Source organism: Magallana gigas, chromosome 6, assembly GCF_963853765.1.
Source record: "Magallana gigas chromosome 6, xbMagGiga1.1, whole genome shotgun sequence".
Lineage (NCBI taxonomy): Eukaryota > Metazoa > Mollusca > Bivalvia > Ostreida > Ostreidae > Magallana > Magallana gigas.
The window spans coordinates 18,349,012-18,367,644 of record NC_088858.1 but is presented as its reverse complement, the minus strand read 5'-3'; the positions used below and the strand labels follow the sequence as shown (position 1 = coordinate 18,367,644).

The 18,633-nt window shown below is 35.1% G+C and overlaps 1 protein-coding gene across 4 annotated transcripts; it reads right to left on the bottom strand.

Annotated features, from left to right (window-relative positions):
- Positions 1–186: 186 nt before the first annotated feature.
- On the bottom strand, positions 187–18,582 carry LOC105341325 (TP53-binding protein 1). Of its 4 annotated transcripts, none has more exons than XM_066088332.1 (32): positions 17,912–18,582; positions 15,858–15,933; positions 15,071–15,212; positions 14,792–14,850; positions 14,496–14,672; positions 14,253–14,332; positions 13,967–14,065; positions 13,192–13,305; positions 12,746–12,824; positions 12,005–12,157; positions 11,744–11,899; positions 11,390–11,648; positions 11,045–11,227; positions 10,456–10,891; positions 9,902–10,348; positions 9,326–9,451; positions 8,741–8,897; positions 8,588–8,651; positions 8,262–8,464; positions 7,782–7,842; positions 7,272–7,360; positions 6,937–7,009; positions 6,475–6,675; positions 5,737–5,858; positions 5,179–5,400; positions 4,684–4,764; positions 4,394–4,549; positions 4,069–4,166; positions 3,183–3,308; positions 2,624–2,697; positions 1,528–1,664; positions 187–979 (listed from the first exon to the last, which is right to left on the bottom strand). In XM_066088332.1, the coding sequence occupies exons 1-32, from the start codon at positions 18,080–18,082 to the stop codon at positions 804–806; spliced, it is 4,797 nt and encodes a 1,598-aa protein (XP_065944404.1). In that variant the 5' UTR covers positions 18,083–18,582; the 3' UTR covers positions 187–803. The 4 variants fall into 4 exon arrangements, with proteins under 4 accessions (XP_065944404.1, XP_065944406.1, XP_065944405.1 ...); XM_066088334.1 differs by having other exon boundaries at positions 4,069–4,163; XM_066088333.1 differs by having other exon boundaries at positions 9,326–9,448.
- Positions 18,583–18,633: the final 51 nt, after the last annotated feature.

Sequence of the window (18,633 nt, the reverse complement as noted above, 5' to 3'; positions counted from 1 at the left end):
GCATCAAACAATAACAGAAAGTTGAAACATATATTTTGTGTACATGTACTTTTAAATCAATAGAAGTAAAAATGATGACATGTTTATAATCATGATGGAAATTACTAAACGATGAAAAGGTCAAGAATGAGATGAGTATGTATTTAACAACTTGCCTATTAACTACATTGCTTTTCAAAGAAGAGATAAATCTTGTTGGACGGTTAAAATACATGTAATTATTACAATTGTATAAAAGCTATCAACCACTGTATGCGATTGAAAATAAAACACGATCAAAAGAAATTTTTAAAAATACAAAGCATATGTAATTTAAACATGCTAAAAATAAGAACCTAATATCTTACTATATGGTATTCAATCTATCCAAACCTGACCAGCTTTTAAAAATTGTTGTAAAATGTTATTTTGTCCCATTAAAATGACAAAAAATTGATTCGAACGGATAGTAAGTTTAGACATGCATTTAAAAATTAATCAACTGTCTCTGCATAAAATTATTTAAAACTTTAAAAAAAAAAATGAAATACATGCATATTGATAAAGAAAAAAAACCCTGGTATACGCAGTTTTTCCTTAAGTTTCTATACATCTAACATACATGTACTGGTATATGTACATGTAGGATCTGTATCATGCATCGTTACAAACAGTAATTTTAGTTCAATGCACATTCTTAAAGAACTTTTTTATCATGTACATAACTCCTCATCTTATTTCAAAGTATGATAAAAGTGCTTCATAACAGCTGGAAACTACATACACTTAAACATTTTATATGTATTCTAACACTTTTCATTGCATCAGGAGTGAAAGTCATAATTATATCGTGCGTGTCCCCTATAATTGAGTCTCCTTCCATTAATTAAACACTGCATAACCCACTCTGAGGCCACCAGGGGTATTCCGGATTTCCTGCTGCGATGTAACACAGTTTTGGGACAGGTGAGATCAGTTACAATAACATCAAGTGGAGTATCTACAACATGGACAAAAGAGAATTATACTCTATATATACACTGTACATCAGTACAAACAGGTAACTACTGTAAATTCCTAATTGAATGCAAGGAATCTATATCCTTGTTAATTCACAAGAAGCAACCCTCGCAGATTTTAAAATCTTGCCATTATTTCATAAAAGATAAATGTTCCACGTTTCGGATTTTATCTTCTCGCGATTTAATACAAAACGGCTGGATCGATGGAATTAAGTACGCGCATAATATAAGTAATTTACACTATCTGGTTAATATAAGAGCTACTGGTAAATATATTTTAGAGAAAAAACAACACATGTAACTACAGGTGACACTTGATGGTTCAAACTTTAATCACTCAAACTTGTCAAAGTTATTGATCTCTCGATGTAAAGGCAGGGTCCCTATCTTTTTCTCTATATGACTAAACAAATTTATGATTGATCTCTCTGTATATACATAAACATGTATCTGCGAAAATGAGCATGTGACAATATAAATCTCTAGTGGTATTTTTAGCTATTAATCTATTCTAAAGATCTCTCACCAGAATTTACGGCTGGGAGTTTGTGTAGAACCTGACATCCTGCGAGCTTTAAGATGAAGGACCACTCCTCCTGGAATTTTTTGTGAGATGAGGAGACAAACACAGAGAGGCCTAGTAGATCTCCCTTTCTGTTTGACCTAAAGCAAAAGAATTACAGTTAAATATCATAACAATCTCTTCAAAACAAAGACCAAATATCAGACTGATCATTAATTGGTGTACGTGTATTTATTATAAATCCATCATCAAGAAGTAAATGTAACTTACTAGAATGAGATTAAACCCCTGAACTTCTAGTCAAGAGATTAAAGCAATCTAATCTTAACTGGTACTCACGTTACATGTACCAATACCTTTTCACTACTGCATACAGGGTTATTTTTGCCCCATGCTATTGTCGCCCTTCTTCACTTGCGCACAGTTTTGCCCCTCTTGAATTTGACCAGACAAAAGACAAAGACATTTAGACTTAAGATTTTGCTACGTCTTAAATTTTCTTGCTGACGACGGCGAAAGGGGTGAATATTTTCCTGCATAACTGTTTATATTTTGTTATATTTTCTCTAATTTCATAGGACAGATAACTCTGTTCACGTATCTTAAAGCTGACATGAATTCATAAATATGCATTATTTCCCTTTTATCTCCTACAACCGCCAAATTAGTTGTCAATTTCTATTGTTACACTCATAACTACACACCCCCTATATAAGGCTAAGAGAACTTTTCATGCTTCGCAGCATTAAGGTATTTCATTTTCCTAAACATTTACATTTGGACGGAAAGATTTGTAGAAACGCGTTTGAACAAAAATAAATGACAACCACTGCTCTAGTTAGGAATATCTGATGAAAGACAAAACACCCAGGCACTCATATATTTCCCAAATCCTCAATCATTGTAGAACATTTTTTCTGTGTAACATGTGCACATGCCCAAACCTCACACTGTAGCAGGCAGTGTAGCGACTGCATGGATTTTAGAAAATGGAGTGTTTTAGTAGAAACTGAGAAAAACGATGTTTCTTAGTTCCTTCTTATACTGACTATCACCTATCCACCGTGTTGTTATTTTCCAGGCTAATTTAAATACCCACCATTCCATTTTCTTTCTCTTTTCAAGGCTGACCCCAGCTTGTAATTTGTATGCTTTATAATCCAATAACACTCCCTACAAAAGTAGACAATGAAGCAGTTAACCAAATTACCATACACATCCTTGTACACATGTATAAAACCATTTTAATAATCAAGAGCTTGGACTTTGAGTGGTTCTGTTAAACAGCAATGTGACGTAGGCCTGCCTATTTCATTGTTAGCCACTCAGACATGGATATTAGCAATCTGCAAGAATAGTCTGGCTTTTGAGCTAAGACTATCCAATCTGTGTATATTTCACTTGAAACAGTATCATTTTAAACTTGTTTTGACACAAGGAATAGATAACTATGCCCTGCTGAAAATCCAAGGTCTTGTTAAAATGGTTCTATGTACTTCTGGACACACCTAACACTACCACTTGATAGAAATCCACCTCTTTTTCCCCATTGTACTGCTTGATGAATTAACATTCATATTATTCATGTAATTTTTTTATTGTATCACTTGATAGAAATTGACTTCTTTTAACATTGCTTTGATTGATTGACTACAGACCTCATTGGAGGAGTCCCTTATCCAGAGATGTGATATACAAGGAATTGCCGCAGCCAAACACTGGAAGTATTTGATAGTTCTCTGGTAGGAATTGGATATCAAAAAGCACTGCTTGGCATTTGCAATCTGTCAAAGAGATTACTGATTTAGTTGCTGAGCTCTGTACTGTATACTATAACACTGAATTAAAGGGACATGGTCACGATTTTGGTCAAAAATTATTTTTTCGATTTTAATGTTTACAATACTTCAGCAAGGCATTTTTATTAGGCAACCAAAATTTGTGTGTCATTTGATGAGTTATAAACGAGTTACAGAGCTTGCAATTCTTCGCTATGTAAACAAAGCGTTTGTTTACATTTTGAATGTTGAATTGAAAATTCAAGGTTTAGACCAAAAATGAATGTATTAATCGTTAGGAACTGTTTATTTATGCTTAAAATGAATAATAAGATAAGACAAACCAGCTTGAAAAAGATTTTTTACCGGTATATTTGACCTATGTAAACAAAAACAGGGCACGAGCCTTGTTTACATGATGAAGAATTGTGAGCCCTGTATCTTGCTTAAAACTCAACGAATGGCTCCAAAACTTCATTTGATCATTAGAAATGCATTGCTAAAGCATTGCAAATAATAAAAACAGAAAAATAAAATTTGACCAAAATCGTGACCATGCCCCTTTAATAACAATAATAAAACCTACAGAAACAAGACTATTAAATGTACATGTATGTACATTGACTTAACTTTTTTTATCAGACACCCTGAAAGGGAGACAATTTGATTAAAATATCAGTCAAGAGAGAAGGATAAATAAACTTTTCCCCACATACATGTAAAACTTTTAAACAACTTGAAATTTCACAACAATAGATGTACATACAGCAGCCTCGTCAAACTTGTCCAAGACAACACCCCCTCCAGCTTGGATCTTTGTTATGATGTCTTGTTTGTCAAAGGGAACTTCATCATCATCAGCTTCTGTTAATTATAACAAAATTCTGAATTGGGTGTCAGTTACATAAAATTACATTGTACATATATGTAGTCTTTGTGTTCAATATATTAAGATTACCTAGTAAATAGCATAGGAAAACTAGGAAGCAAAACAATTATGGAGATTATCTTTGCTCATGTCAAATATTCACTGACAATGGCAACAAATGTAATTTGATAAAGTACAATGTATAGCAAATAAAAATTCCTACGTTCAACAGAGCTGTCATCAGATGTCAGATCTGGGTTCTTGAGGATGGTCTTCTCCTCCTCTTTCAAGTCTTTAGACTTCTCTACATAGGTCAGTAGGAAGACTAAGCCAGAAAAGGGTGTGGCATTGAATGGCTGCTTCTCCTTACCAAACAAACCTGGCAAACAAGTCAAAACACAGTTGTATTTTGATAATACAATGTATTAACCTTTATTTTGAAAAATGTAGTAAACCAACAACTTTCAGTTATTAACGAATAGTTTGTTATTCTTGTTCCATGTTGTATTATACCATGTCGTGCTTTCCTTGGGGATCTCCTCGGCTCAATCGGGGATACCGCTACATCAGGATAGATAGGGGTGGACTCGGGATCTGAAGAGTACATACATGTATATCTGCATTAGTCAGATTAAATATACATGTACTCAAAAACAAGTTACTGTAGCTGGAATGCCATGCCAGCAGTCAAGTTGAAATATACCTTTCCATAGAAACATTAATTTATCCAAAAACGACAGATGGGGATAAATGGGGCTACACTATATGCTAAAGCCATTCTATGACATATTGTCATACAAAGCCTTGGCAAGTATATTATTTAATCATTGAAATACATATCATGTGTTGAACTTTCAACAGTTTTCACCAATTGAAATATATTAACATTTTCATTCCAGTATGCAAGTACCGGTACATGTACAATGTACCTGCAAAAAACAAGTAATTCATTTTTTTCAATTACATGTATCTATTAAGATTTTAAGAGTTTACACCAAGGCATCTTACCAGCCACTCTACTAGCCCCCCTCCCTTTCTCTTTTCGAGTGGGAGTACTGGTGGCCTGCTGGGGTAGTGGGTGGATCCTTCTCTTCCCTCTTGTAGAGGACTGTGGGGCCTCCTCCCCCTCTACACAGCTTGCTCCCTTGGATGTAGAGGGTTTCTTAGGTGCAGTTTCATCACCATGTGTAGCCGTGTTGCCTGCCCTTCTTTTACCCTCCACAAGATTATCTGTTGAATAAATAATCATCATATCATATTTAAGCAAGAACGATAAATAAGCTCAAGTATAATATGAATAGCAAAAAATATAATAATTTGTGACAAATCTTGAGACTAATGCATGTAACAGCAATTATTACTCAAAACTAGACTGATGAAGTTTAATTAATATGTTGTCTAATCCTAATTCACACTATACCTGATAAACACAGTATAACAAATATGCGAAGTCATGATTAAAAATACATGTAAAACTAATTTTCAGCTATCATTCATGTATCACATATAATAGATCTGTTACACACACTTAAACCCTGAAAATAAATGGTTTAATAACCAACCTACCTAGACTGACATTGGCTGGGTTGGGCTCTATCAGGGGGACAGCCTTCTGGGGTGAGGTCGGGAGGTCAGTCAGCAACAGGTTGGCCTGCTCCTCACTCAAAATCACATCACTGTTGCTGAACCTACAGGTGCAGGTAAAGGTGTACATGCTATCAGTAAATGTGTTGAACAATTAATACATGAAGTACGAGTATTTTCTTAAAGTATGCAAATAACTTCCTTGTAATATTTTCAATAAAACCAATTCCTTTTAAAATTAAAAAAAGACATGTTAGAAAATAAGGCTTTGAGGTTGATAAGTTTGCAATGAGAGAAAATCCACACATAATCTTTTGTGCATCATATAGCTGTGATAGCAAAAGATTTAGAGAGTATGCTCAATAGAAGTACAAGCAAGCCACTGCAAAATTGCAGGTTATTTTAATGGGTGAAAAATATGTTGTTTAAAAGATTATGGTAAATAATAACCAATTCTCTACTTGGCAATTTGGTACCGACCACAAAAAGAATTATCTTTTTAAAAAAAACGGTACTATGTACTGTATATGAAACATAAACTCCTAGTCAGAAGAGTACATTAGTAGTAAAGGTTGGAGAATAATGTTTTGTAGAAGTACACGTACATTAAGTGCAAACATTCAATATATCTTTGACATCTATAAAAATTTATGCATGTATAGCACATACATGTATCTAATCACATCAATGCATGTACATGTACTATAGCAGGAGACTCACGTTCGTGTTTCACCAGAATCTTTCTCCACAGAATACTGGAAAACCCCTCCCTTTTTGACTTGGCCAACAATGAGCCCAGCGTCAAAGTATCCGTCCTGGGACTGGACCATCACCGGCTGACCCAGGGGCAGGCGCTCAATCAGCAAGGCCTCCGAGTGTCGGACATAGCGGGAATCTCCATCATCAAACTTAACTTGGTACCTGGTCAGTTAACATAAGGTCAAAGTACAGTCTTCAGGTACATGGACATATATATTAAAACTGCATAATGAACACCACAGGTCGCTTACTATTCCATATCTATACAAATTATTCAGGTGTGTCCATAAATATATGATATCAACAAATTTTTTTTAACTATTGAAGAACAGTTACATTTTATTCATATACTTCTTGCTTTTACTTATATATATCAATATTAAACTAAATGTACAGTTTTTTCTATTTAAGATCTACATGTACCTGGATCCCTCAACTTTTTGTATAATTCCTGGATAATAGTAGCCATCTTTCCATTTTGCCATCACACGAGAATCTGTAACATATTTTGTAAGTTAGCGTTAAAGTAAAATGCTGTTGCCTGTATGATTAATGCTCTTTTATTGTATTTGATACATATATTGATACATGTATATATATATGCTTCTAAAATTATATGTGTCATGAGTTAATGGACACATTAATATCAATTCTGTAGCAATACCAAAATCTGGTGGCCAAAGCAAGTGCATTGTCCACTGCACAACTTGGACACTTATTTATAATATTTTGAAACCTGAAAAATATAATTAACTCACCTGTCACTGGCTCTGATCTTAACAGTCCCACACCAATGCTCTCTGTGGTTGCCGTGATGTTTAATTCATCTTGGTAGGGAACTTCAGAACTACATAAAATTTGTACGAAAACTTATTACATGTATGCCAAAAAGCAAAACACAAATGCAAAATAGTTCATATGTGTACATGCATGTTGGAGTGCATTCTGCTCACATTCCAAACCAAGAAATAAATGTGTAACTTTTGACATCCAGTCCTTGATAGAAACAGGTCAACTCTTTTTTTGCTTTAGACCATGCAAATGAGACTTGACCTTATCTTATGTCATAGTAAATGATACAAAAGTAATGATCTAATGAAAGTTTTAATAGATTATGAGAAACAAGAAACCAGACCAAATCACAAGTATTTGTATGTCACATTTTCAGCAGTTAAAGAGTACAAGTGTTCATTTAACTGTGTGAATGGACATTTCAATGCCTACATGTATAATGCATGTAAAGTAATTTTAGAAGCATCATTTCCTACCTAACTTCTTCACTGGAAACTTGCTTTTTTCTGCTATGAAGACTGTGCTCATGTCCAACTCCTACAAAGTACATGTAACAGGTAATAGAATTCTACAAATATACAATATACATGTACATACTGTAGATTCGTAATTAAACACAAGGAATTTATATCCGCGTAAAATCACGAAAAGCACATCTCGCAAATTTTAAAATATCTTTTTATTTTTTGGACATATGTTAACTACATGAAACTATGATAAAAGCTTGGCATTAGCGATTTTATGTTTTCATGATATGATGGAAAACGATTGAGTCGCGGAACTAAGTACTCGAGTAAAATAAAGAATCTACAGTATAATTAAAATACAGCTTACAGTGCAACCAAAAGACATATCAACACACAAATTAGAAATAAAACAACAGAAAGCATAACACAACACATTGTATGTACAGGTGTATATTGTTTCAGAATTTCAGGATGTAAAGCCCCTTATACCTGCACTAGTGGAAGGCACGTCAGTCAGGGAGGCTGATGTTGGAATTACCGCAAAACCTGTGGACACATTGGGAGTAATAGACTCTGATCTCACAGAGGCTGACACTGACACGGCTGCTGGTGTTACACTACTACATCCCTGCACTGTAGCTCCCTCTACCGCTTCCACTACAGGGGAGAGAACTTCTGACACCTCTACAGAGCTAGAGAAAAACCCATTGTTTTTATATATAACTTACAAACTCATTGAGCCTTTCAGTGTCAGAAATTTCTCCAGTTAAAAACTTTCAATTAAAAGATAGGCCATCAAGTCTCTGTGCACAAACCTGACTTCCAGACTTATTGAGCTAGGCTGTGTTAATGGTATCTCATGTTCACTCAAGGAAGGAACTACAAATAAAGTTTCAACAATGCTAAATTCTCATACCACCTACCACAAAGCTTTCTCCCTTTAAATAACCCATGCATTTGTTACTTACCATTGGAAGAACCAGAGCGAGACAAACCAGAGCTAATGTCGCCTAGGTAACCAGACGCCAGTGAACTTCCTGTGCTGGAGGAGGAAAATGTGCCGGGTGACAGGGCTTCCATCTCCTGGTAGGTCTTGACCTTCACTGTCACAGGTTCCTTAGCAACCTACAAGTAACAAGAGATGTTTGTGAAACACTTATGCCCCCCTCCATGGAACCATCCATGAATGAAATGAATGGACACTTCAAATACTTGAAACTTTTCTATGTCAAAGGGGCATAACTGTGTTGAAAATTGCTCTATTGTTTAATACCAAAATCAACCTTGAGTCCATGACAAAGATATTATTATGATAAATCTGTATATCAAATTTCATTTCAATATGTGTAACCTCTGCGATGAAAATGAACGGAAACAATTGGTGGACCAACTGATCGACCTACAGACAGACAGCAGCAAAGTAATATGTCCTCCCTTCTTCGATGGAGGGCATAATAACACAGATTACATAAAGCAGGAAAGACCTAAACAATTTTCAAATATATAAGAATATCAAAGGACAAAGGAATTTGCTAACTGTTATATCAAAATACCTCTTTCTCTGATCTGGAAACAACCTTTCCTTGTCGTATTATTTCAGTGATTTCAGTCCGGACTTCAAACTGCTTGACCTTAATTATAACTGTCTTCCTTTCTACATCTTCTGAAGTACTCAGCTGCTGATTCAATAAAGTTGAAATAATCACCTTTATAATTCACACAATTGTGAGTCATTTGGCAAGGTCATTGTCTTATCATTATTAAAGCATAAACTGGTTGTCAGATTATATTGATTTTCAAAAAAAAAAATTATGAATCATACATGAAAGTAACAACTGTTGATGCCTATTTCATAATATAGAATTGCGGATTTTATAATCATGCTTTTATTTTTTGGATAGATGAAAACTAATTGTAGTTATAATAAAAATTTGGCGATAGGGATTTTATATTCTCTAAATGCTCGCATAAAATAAGGAATCTATAATATGTATCGATATTCAAAGAGAAAATACATGTGAGTAATTGAGGGGTACCAAGAAGCCAGTGGATATCAAAACATCAATGCCTTTTTCGCACATAATCATGAACAATATACAAAGAAATTTCATGACTGAATCAGTCATTACCTGTTCTAGACTTGGTGACCTGTCTAGCTCAGTCCTCACTGGAATCTTAAACCTTGGCTCCGTTTTACTGGCCCTGACCTTTGAAGGTCGGTTAGTAGGCGTCTCTGAAGTGGACATCCGTGGCTGGCGGGATAACACCGACTCTAGGGAGGAGGCCCGAGCAAGGGGTGGGGAAAGGATAATGGTGGACCTCTGTGCTAGGAGTCCCTGTCCTAACACATTGATATGAGTGCTTTCTTCGCTGCTGGTTGACGAGGTGGTGGTGACAACAACTGTTGGTGCTGAAGTCAGAGAGGGGGTCCTTGGCTGGGTGTCTCTGGGTGAGGCACATTTCTTAATGCGACTTCCTGTCCGCAGTTTTGTTAGACATTTCCTTTTCTTTCCTGATACAGGAGTCTGAACAATGGGAGTACTTTTTTTTGTCTGTCTCTTTGGAACATCTTTAACCTATCAATCAAAATGTAGCAAAAAAATACAGAAGAGAGTCTTCTGGAAAATTTAAAGGATGTTTATTTCAAGAGCAACAGGTGCAGAAATTAACAAAAGCAAACTACCATAGAAGTATCAGGTTGTAGGTCAGGAAGAGGGTTCACGGTTGCTTGCTCTTGACTCCACACTGGAATGGCAATTAATGGTCTAGAGCCCTGTCCAGCTAATGCTGTTTCCTGGTCATTGATGTTGAATATACTGTGTTCATCCTCTATGCTAGCTTGATAACCCCCTTCAGTGGATATTGATGTCTTTTTCTGTAATGACACTTTGGACTGGCTCCCCTCACTAGAGATGGATGGAATCTTCCTTATGGGAGTTCCTCTTGTTGAGCCCTTCTCAGAATTCTGTAAAGATTGTTCCACTGTTGTAGTCTTAGGTGTGCCAGGATGTCTAGATGGAGAATTATTTTTTTGGCTAGCATCTTCATCTGAGCTCCCCAGTTGACTGGATCTTGATTTTTTTTGTCTCTTATGTACATGTATTGTTACCTCGTCATCACTGAAACAAAAATATGCACAAAGCAAATAGAGAACAAACAAAAAGCTTGAAAATCTATTCTTTCTTATATCTTAAAAATATCATATCAGTATACCATACCTGTCTTTTCAAAAGCCAAAAATCAATTTGAACCCAAGTTACATTTTGACTCACCTGTCCTCTTGAATGACTCTTTTTCTGGGGGAGGCAATTTCAGACATGGTCCTCTTGAACACATTCTGTTGCGTATCCTCCATCTCTTTCATTGCTATGTTTTCTATGTGAGGTGGCTGTAGCAAGAAACATCTAGTTGAGACTTGAGACTCCACAAGGGGTGGCGTATTTTCTAAGCCTTGGCTACAATACAAGTATTCCACTTAAGATTGAAATGAATATATTGAATGAATATGTATGTGTTAAAATTTCACATCATATCAAAATATGTGAAAACTGCACAAGAAATTAATGAATATTCTAAAATGCATGAAAATCCAACAAGAATTCAATGTACATTCATACTTGTCTTTTGCTGCTTGATGACTTGGTCCCGGTTCACTAAGCACAGTGTCCCCTCCTTCCTGGCCATTGTTTCCCTCCTGTCTTCCAGATCTAGTAGGGCTTCCGGAGACTTGGGTTCTACCTGACTTCTTTCCTGGGGTGCCCTGACTGACTTTCACAACACTGGACTGGCTGTCCACTTCAGGTTTTGAGGATTTGCCTGAGGAGACTTTTGGGTGCAACAATTCACCATCTTTGGGCAATGACAAAGCAAACATTTCTGGAAAATAAGAGTCCAAACCTTAGACAGAGAAGAATTAACATGAATCAATGTCCTAATACGCTACTCCATACAACATAGGGTTGATATTTTACCTGATTCAGAAGCCATTACTAATCCTGGTCCCTTGCCTCTAGCCTCCACTGCCTCACCCCTCAGTCTATCTACATCCACCTCCTGGTTTCTATCCGGTCTAGCTGGCTGAGACATGATCTTGTCTGTCTTCTTGTCATGTCTAATCACCCGTCTCTCTGAATAAATAAAACAAATACAACACGATGAACTTAAGTATCTTTTCATAATCAATAGGAACAAGTTAATGAAGTTTCTGTTTTCACACAATATGCTAACTGTACCTGTGACCAGGTCCTGACTCCTGACCATTGGTACCCTCCTCCTGATTGGCTGGTTGACTACAGTCTCTGTGTCTGTGCCCTTGCCGGATTTATCACTCTGTGACGGCGTCAGTCTCAGGGACAACTCCTGGGACTCAGGCACTGGGTCAATCTCTACACAGTCAATAAATAATGTGGTATAATATTCATGTACAATTAAGAGAAGTACTGTAGGAAACACAACAACTAAATCCATCAAACAACTGCTTAGCTAAGCAACAATGTACATCTTTGGCTCAGGTTTCAAACATATCAAAAATACAATATAAAATATTTATTTATATAAAATATAATTTCATCCAATTTAATTCCATTGTATTAAACCCACAGCCAGTTTGTCATTAGATTTATACTGACCTTGAGCCTTCCCATAAAGTTTTGGCTCAATTATACTTTTATAAAGGAAATCTAAACAATTGATGCACTGTCTGTGCATCATAGGCAACAGAAACATACATGAATGTTCATAATATAATTTTAAAAAAATTTAGTTTCTCATTGGTGGAAAATCTGTGATCAACATTTCCATTACAAATCCAAAGATACATTATTGTTAACATCAAGGATTGTTTTTTACTTCTACAGTAAGCTTGAGTGTTCCTATACAATTCCTAATGAAGGAAATAATTGTGGAATTAATGTTCATTTCCTTGAACTTTTTAAAAAAATCTACTGTTCATACCATGTAGTTTACACATTTACCTGTGCCCTCTGAGCTTTTGATAGAAATGACATCCATAAAACTTGTCCCTACAACCTCCACTGAGTCTGCTGTATCTTCCTATAAATAAAAGGCATCTTCAGACAGAGCCATCATTTCAATTTTTTTTCATTGAAATAACTATTAAAAGCAACTTATTTTCTAATATTGGACACATCATTTATTGCTTAAATTTCAAATGGTATGTTCAGTTCACGCATTATAAACAACCCCTGATCTCATCTCATTTGCAAAACAAAAAACAGGAAGTTTACTGTCTCTATCTTAATCAGATTTTCTACATCAAAAAGAAAAAAAAATCATTATTAAAGTCAGCTCAACAACATAAAGTTTCTCACCACACAAAAGTGAAGATGTGTTAAGATCAATGGAACTTAAATTAACATAAGCTTTAGGTCTGAGTAGTGGGTAACTTAAAAGAATCTACCTGGCGCCTTGACAATGATGATTTTTGGGTTTCGGAGTAATGTAGGTGTAATGATTGCTGGTCATCTGAGCTTTCTGCCAAGGTTCTCTCTTTTTGAGGATTGTACTGTACAGACTAGGATAACAAAATAACAAGATACTGTGAGAAATATTGGTCACATTTCAATGGTATCAATCAAAATACCTACAAACAGTTAAAACATTTCTTTCTTCAACACACTATATATCAAAACTTAAAAGATCATCATAAGAACTGAAAAAATGGAAATATGTTGCAATACACAGACAGAAAAACAAACAGAAAGAGGAACCAATGGTCAAGGATCCAGAATATCATCTCTCCTAACCATCATTGTAGCAACCAGCACATATCATAATGTTGATAAACAGCAATGCTTGCTATGACAAGACTGCACAATGTACAGTTCTGTACCTCAGACTGAGTCTGTACAGGACTGTACCTCAGACTGAGTCTGTACAGGACTGTACCTCAGAATTATTCTGTACAGGACTTTACATCAGACCGAGTCTGTACAGGACTGTACTTCAGACTGAGTTTGTACAATACTGTACCTCAGAGTCTACAGAATTATACCTCAGACAAGTCTGTAAAGGACTGTACCTCAGACTGAGTATTTGCAGTTCTGTACCTCAGACTGAGTCTGTACAGGACTGTATGTACAGTTCTGTTCCTCAGACTGAGTCTGCACAGGACTGTACCTCAGACCGAGTCTGTACAGGACTGTACCTCAGGCTGAGTCTGCACAGGACTGTACCTCAGACTGTGTCCTGTTTTCTCCCAGGTCCTTTCTGTCTCCAGTAGAACTCAGGCTCTTGCTCTGGGATGACTCAGGCTCATCTGACTTCCTTGATTTCTACAAAAGCAATGGTTGGAGTCATCAATCATGTAATCATTAATCATGTTATTAACCCATACAAGCAAGAGTTTTGATGAAGCCTCCTTTAACAATGAAACAGAAATTTCATTTTGGTAGGTGTGTTCCAGCACATGAACCTTACATGCAGTATCACTGCAGAATGCTGATAAATAATTGTTTATACCTTGACTACTGTGGCTTCATCTGCAAGTGTGGAGTCATCTTTTGGATTATAATGTGTAGGGTCATCAGTTTTTCCATCTTCTGTGATAAATTATACAACTTAATTCAAGAAATGCACAAATAATCAATTTATATCAAATTTTACAACTTGTAACTAAAAATCCGATGACAATATATTTCTTTTATCGGCAAACTATTTGTCTTATGAAGTATTTATTTGTGCTCTGCATTTTTTTAAAACAACCTTGGAATGATCCATCTGTTGGAGAGCTTGGTATGATTTTAGGGAGTCCCTCAAATTCTTCTGGAGTGGAGGGTATGGGGTCTTCTGACTCTGTAGTTTCTGGGACCAGCATGGCCTGATTAGACAAATGTAGGGATCCAACAAACCCTGCTGGTGTACACACTGCTACTTCTTCATCTGTGAACATAATTAACTTGTTTAATGTTAGGATAGAAATTGGAGTGGATTAATACACTGTAAAATTACAAAGTGAATAAAGGAGATAAAATCACAATCATTTTTCCTTAGAAGTTTACCATCATTTTCAAACATATCCTGAGGAGATAAGGATCTAAAATCGGCTGTCAATGGCGACCTATAACAAAAGAAGCAACAATGTAGTAGAATTAGATACTGTACTTGACATTAAACATTGATCAGTTAATATTTGATTCTCTGTATTCTTTAAAGTGCCTAATACTAATATTTACATCTCACAAAATATCATATCAGTACCTTTATTTATTGTTTCAATTTAGATGAACATGATAAAACAACTCCATGAAACTTGTCAACATTTTCACCATTACTCTTACCGTCCAGCGGTTTTTGATGTTTGTTTTTCCTCTGGTTCTGGTGTGCTGTGGTCACTTTTGCCTGTTTTTTCAATCACAGTGACCTCAGTTTCCATCTCTGACTCACTTAACTCTGTTTCAGTGGCTAGGATCTGTGCAGCTTCTAATACCATTTCATATGAAGTAATTATCATATAATTCAAATCATATCAGAATCATATGATAGGAAATATATAATTCTTATATAAATCAATTTTCATATCATTCTTATGTGATTTCGATATGATTCTGATTTCGCGGTATCAAAATATTATATGACACCGGGTAATATTGAGCAGTTAAAAACAAATGTGTTGAAACATGCCTGATAACATTCTTATTACATGGAACTTACAAAAAACAAAAATATTTAATACAACATCATTAATATTATAAAATTCAATATCCAATCATTTAGCTCTATCAAAGAAAAAAGATTGAGTACATTCTTGTATGTTGTGCAATCCCAAACTTCAAAGGCATAATAAACTTTATGTTATGTTTATGATGACAGTATCATGACTGTAAAAACAGGCTGTAAATCTCAGTTTTAAGGTCTCTATACAATAATAACATGGTAGAAAAGAGTCCAATAACTGACCTATCTGTTTGAAGCATCAAAACTGGGTAAAATCAATGACAATTTAGTTTAAAAATTGAATTTTTTTAAGAAGAAAAGGTTCAATTAAAAAATTATCCCTATTTAAACTTAAATTAACATTCTAAGCCTGTTTCTTACTCCTACTTCTGTTTAGCATTAATTCTTTACCTGCTGGCTTTTGCTCATCTCCAGAAGTGTCCATAACAGATGCAAGGCAATTCACCAAAGATTTCTTTTCTTTCTCCTGAAATGTTAATCAAAATCATATGCAAGATTTAAACATAATTTCAGATAAATTTTAATTACTGGTAAATTCATTTATTGATGACCCAAACTCTTTTGAAATCTAATCTACCCGGTATGTTATATGCTTGAGGGGTTTCATGTAGTAAATAAAGTCATTACGAATTGCATGTATCTATATATATATATATATATATATGTTAAATTTAAAAGTTAGTATAATTGTTGTTAGCTTGACTCATGAAAGGATAGCCGATCAGACAAATGATATGCACATTTACATTAACTTCGCATAAAAAAGACAACTAAGCACCAGAGTTGTAAGAGATAAAACTATTCTTTCGTTAATTCATACTTGAAAGATCGCTCTGAGGTGACCTCAAATGAGGTATTGTTCCATCTTGTGTAGGACTAGCATATCGTAGAGGAGCTATTGCTTATTATACAAGTCTAATTTTAATTAGAACGAATCCACTTATACAGGTATAATCAATACTAAATCAATCTAGATACATATACCCAGCGGGCATTTCAACGTTGAAACAACGTTGTTTCAACGTCAGGCATCAACGTTGAATCAACGTTGAAATAAGGTTGCATATGAAAGTTGAGGCAACGTTGAAAATGTAACGTTGTTTCAACGTCAAAATTCAACGCTGATTCAACGTAGAAATTGTGTTGAAATCTGGTTTAAAATATATAGATAAGACAATGAAAATAAGTTCAAATTAAGTGATTTTTTGCAAAATGTTGTTTATAAACATATCTTCATTTATTACGTTGTGCTGTTTTATGTGTTTTGATACTTTATTAAAAAAAATAATCCAAATGTATAAAGTCGGCCTTTATTTAAATCCTAGTAGTATTTGAGTATATTCTTCGCTAAAATACTTGTGTATAAAGTCCACGTTAAAAAGTTGAACTTGGCTTTTCAAAATGTCTTAGGTAAGGCTGTAGGAATACGATCACAAAGAAACCGCGTACATTCCGCCAAATGGTAGCCATGCTTGTTTTCCATGACATGAAACAAAGGATGTCAACACAAAAACGTAAAATCCACAATAGTCAGTTCATCATTTGCATTCTGCAGACTGTTTTATATAGTAATTCCCAAGATACTCCAGTGTAAAATATTAAAATAGTCACAAATTAATAGTCAAAAAGCTAAAATCCCGGCATTTTACTGTACATAAATTCCGTGTTAACTGCACGAGGTGTACCTAAGAACTAACTTTCTTTGTTCACCAATAGCGTCTATAGCGGTCAAGCTGACATAGAGCAGCCTGGTAAATTGCATAACTCCCTAGATCAGCAGTGCTTGCAGTAGTGATGGGTCCGCGCATCCCCTTCTCACTGACCCAGTTAAAATGCAATTAGCCACTTGCTGTACGCACAGCTCAATCTCAAATTTCTTGTATGAAAACAATCTTTTTTAAAAAATGTAATGTGAAATATGATAATTAACCTTTTCATTTAAAAGAAAATTGGTATTTTAATTGGATAAAACAACAATATAATAATTTTATTTGAAAATATATAAGATAAAAATGTATTCAAATTAACATTTAATATTTGTAAAAACACATCATTTAATACTTCCAATTTACAAAATATAGGTAAAACCTTAATTAAACAAATGATAAGGCAGTTTAAATTTTAAAATATGTGTTCAGTTTCATTTTTAAAACGTTGTTTCAACGTTGAAAAGTGGTTGATGTCTTCAACGTTGAAAATAAGTTGGGTGTTCAACGTGGAATCAACGTTGAGTTATGGTTTGGGTTTCAACGTTGAAACCTCAACGTTGATTCAACGTTGAATAATGGTTGATCAACGTTGCAACTTGATTTCAACCATTTCTCAACGTTGAAACAACGTTGCGTGCCCACTGGGTATATTGTTACTAACCCCATTTAAAACACAACCTAAACTATTATTTAGAAAAAATTCTAAACATATCAGTGTAACTCTAAATGTTATACTTTTCGTTCTTCTCCTTGCTGCAGAGCAGGCCATATCTGCATGATGTCAGCATCTTCAGTGTTTCTGGGCTGTGACTCAGACTGTGAGGTTAGCACCATAAACCCAACACTGTCCGGCTGTGTCTCAAAATTATACTCCACACTTTCTGAATCCGAGTCGTCTGCCTCCATTCTTCATCACATCGTCAAACTTTATGAACATATCACAGGACCAATTTAGGCCTATATCACACACTGTCTCTAAAAATAGGCGAATCGCCAGTCTTACTTTCACTCCCAATGATTACGAATTTCCACCCTTTCAGTTCCCATGGCAAAGTAAAATTTTAGTAAACTGTCAATAACATGCACAACCGAATTGGTACAACATTTCTACCATAAAACACAGTTGATCTCTCACAAAATATCACGTGCAATAGGTTGGCCGGGGGAGGGGGGCTACTGGGTTGACATTTGATTTGCCTCTTCGGATGGTATCAAAATTAAAGTACCTTGTTTATCTAGTCAGTATTAAAATAAAACTGGCTCACAGCATTGTTAACCTTGATTAATGCAATAAATTCACGGTAATTTTCTGTCAATTTAGAGGAATTTCAGGTTGTCGGTGTTGACAGTTGTTCCCGCGCATTATTACAGCCTCGAAGAAACCACAATTTTTTTTTATATTTGTCGTATATTTTACGCTTTTATTCTTTCTTTATCATGAATATAGCCTGATTAAA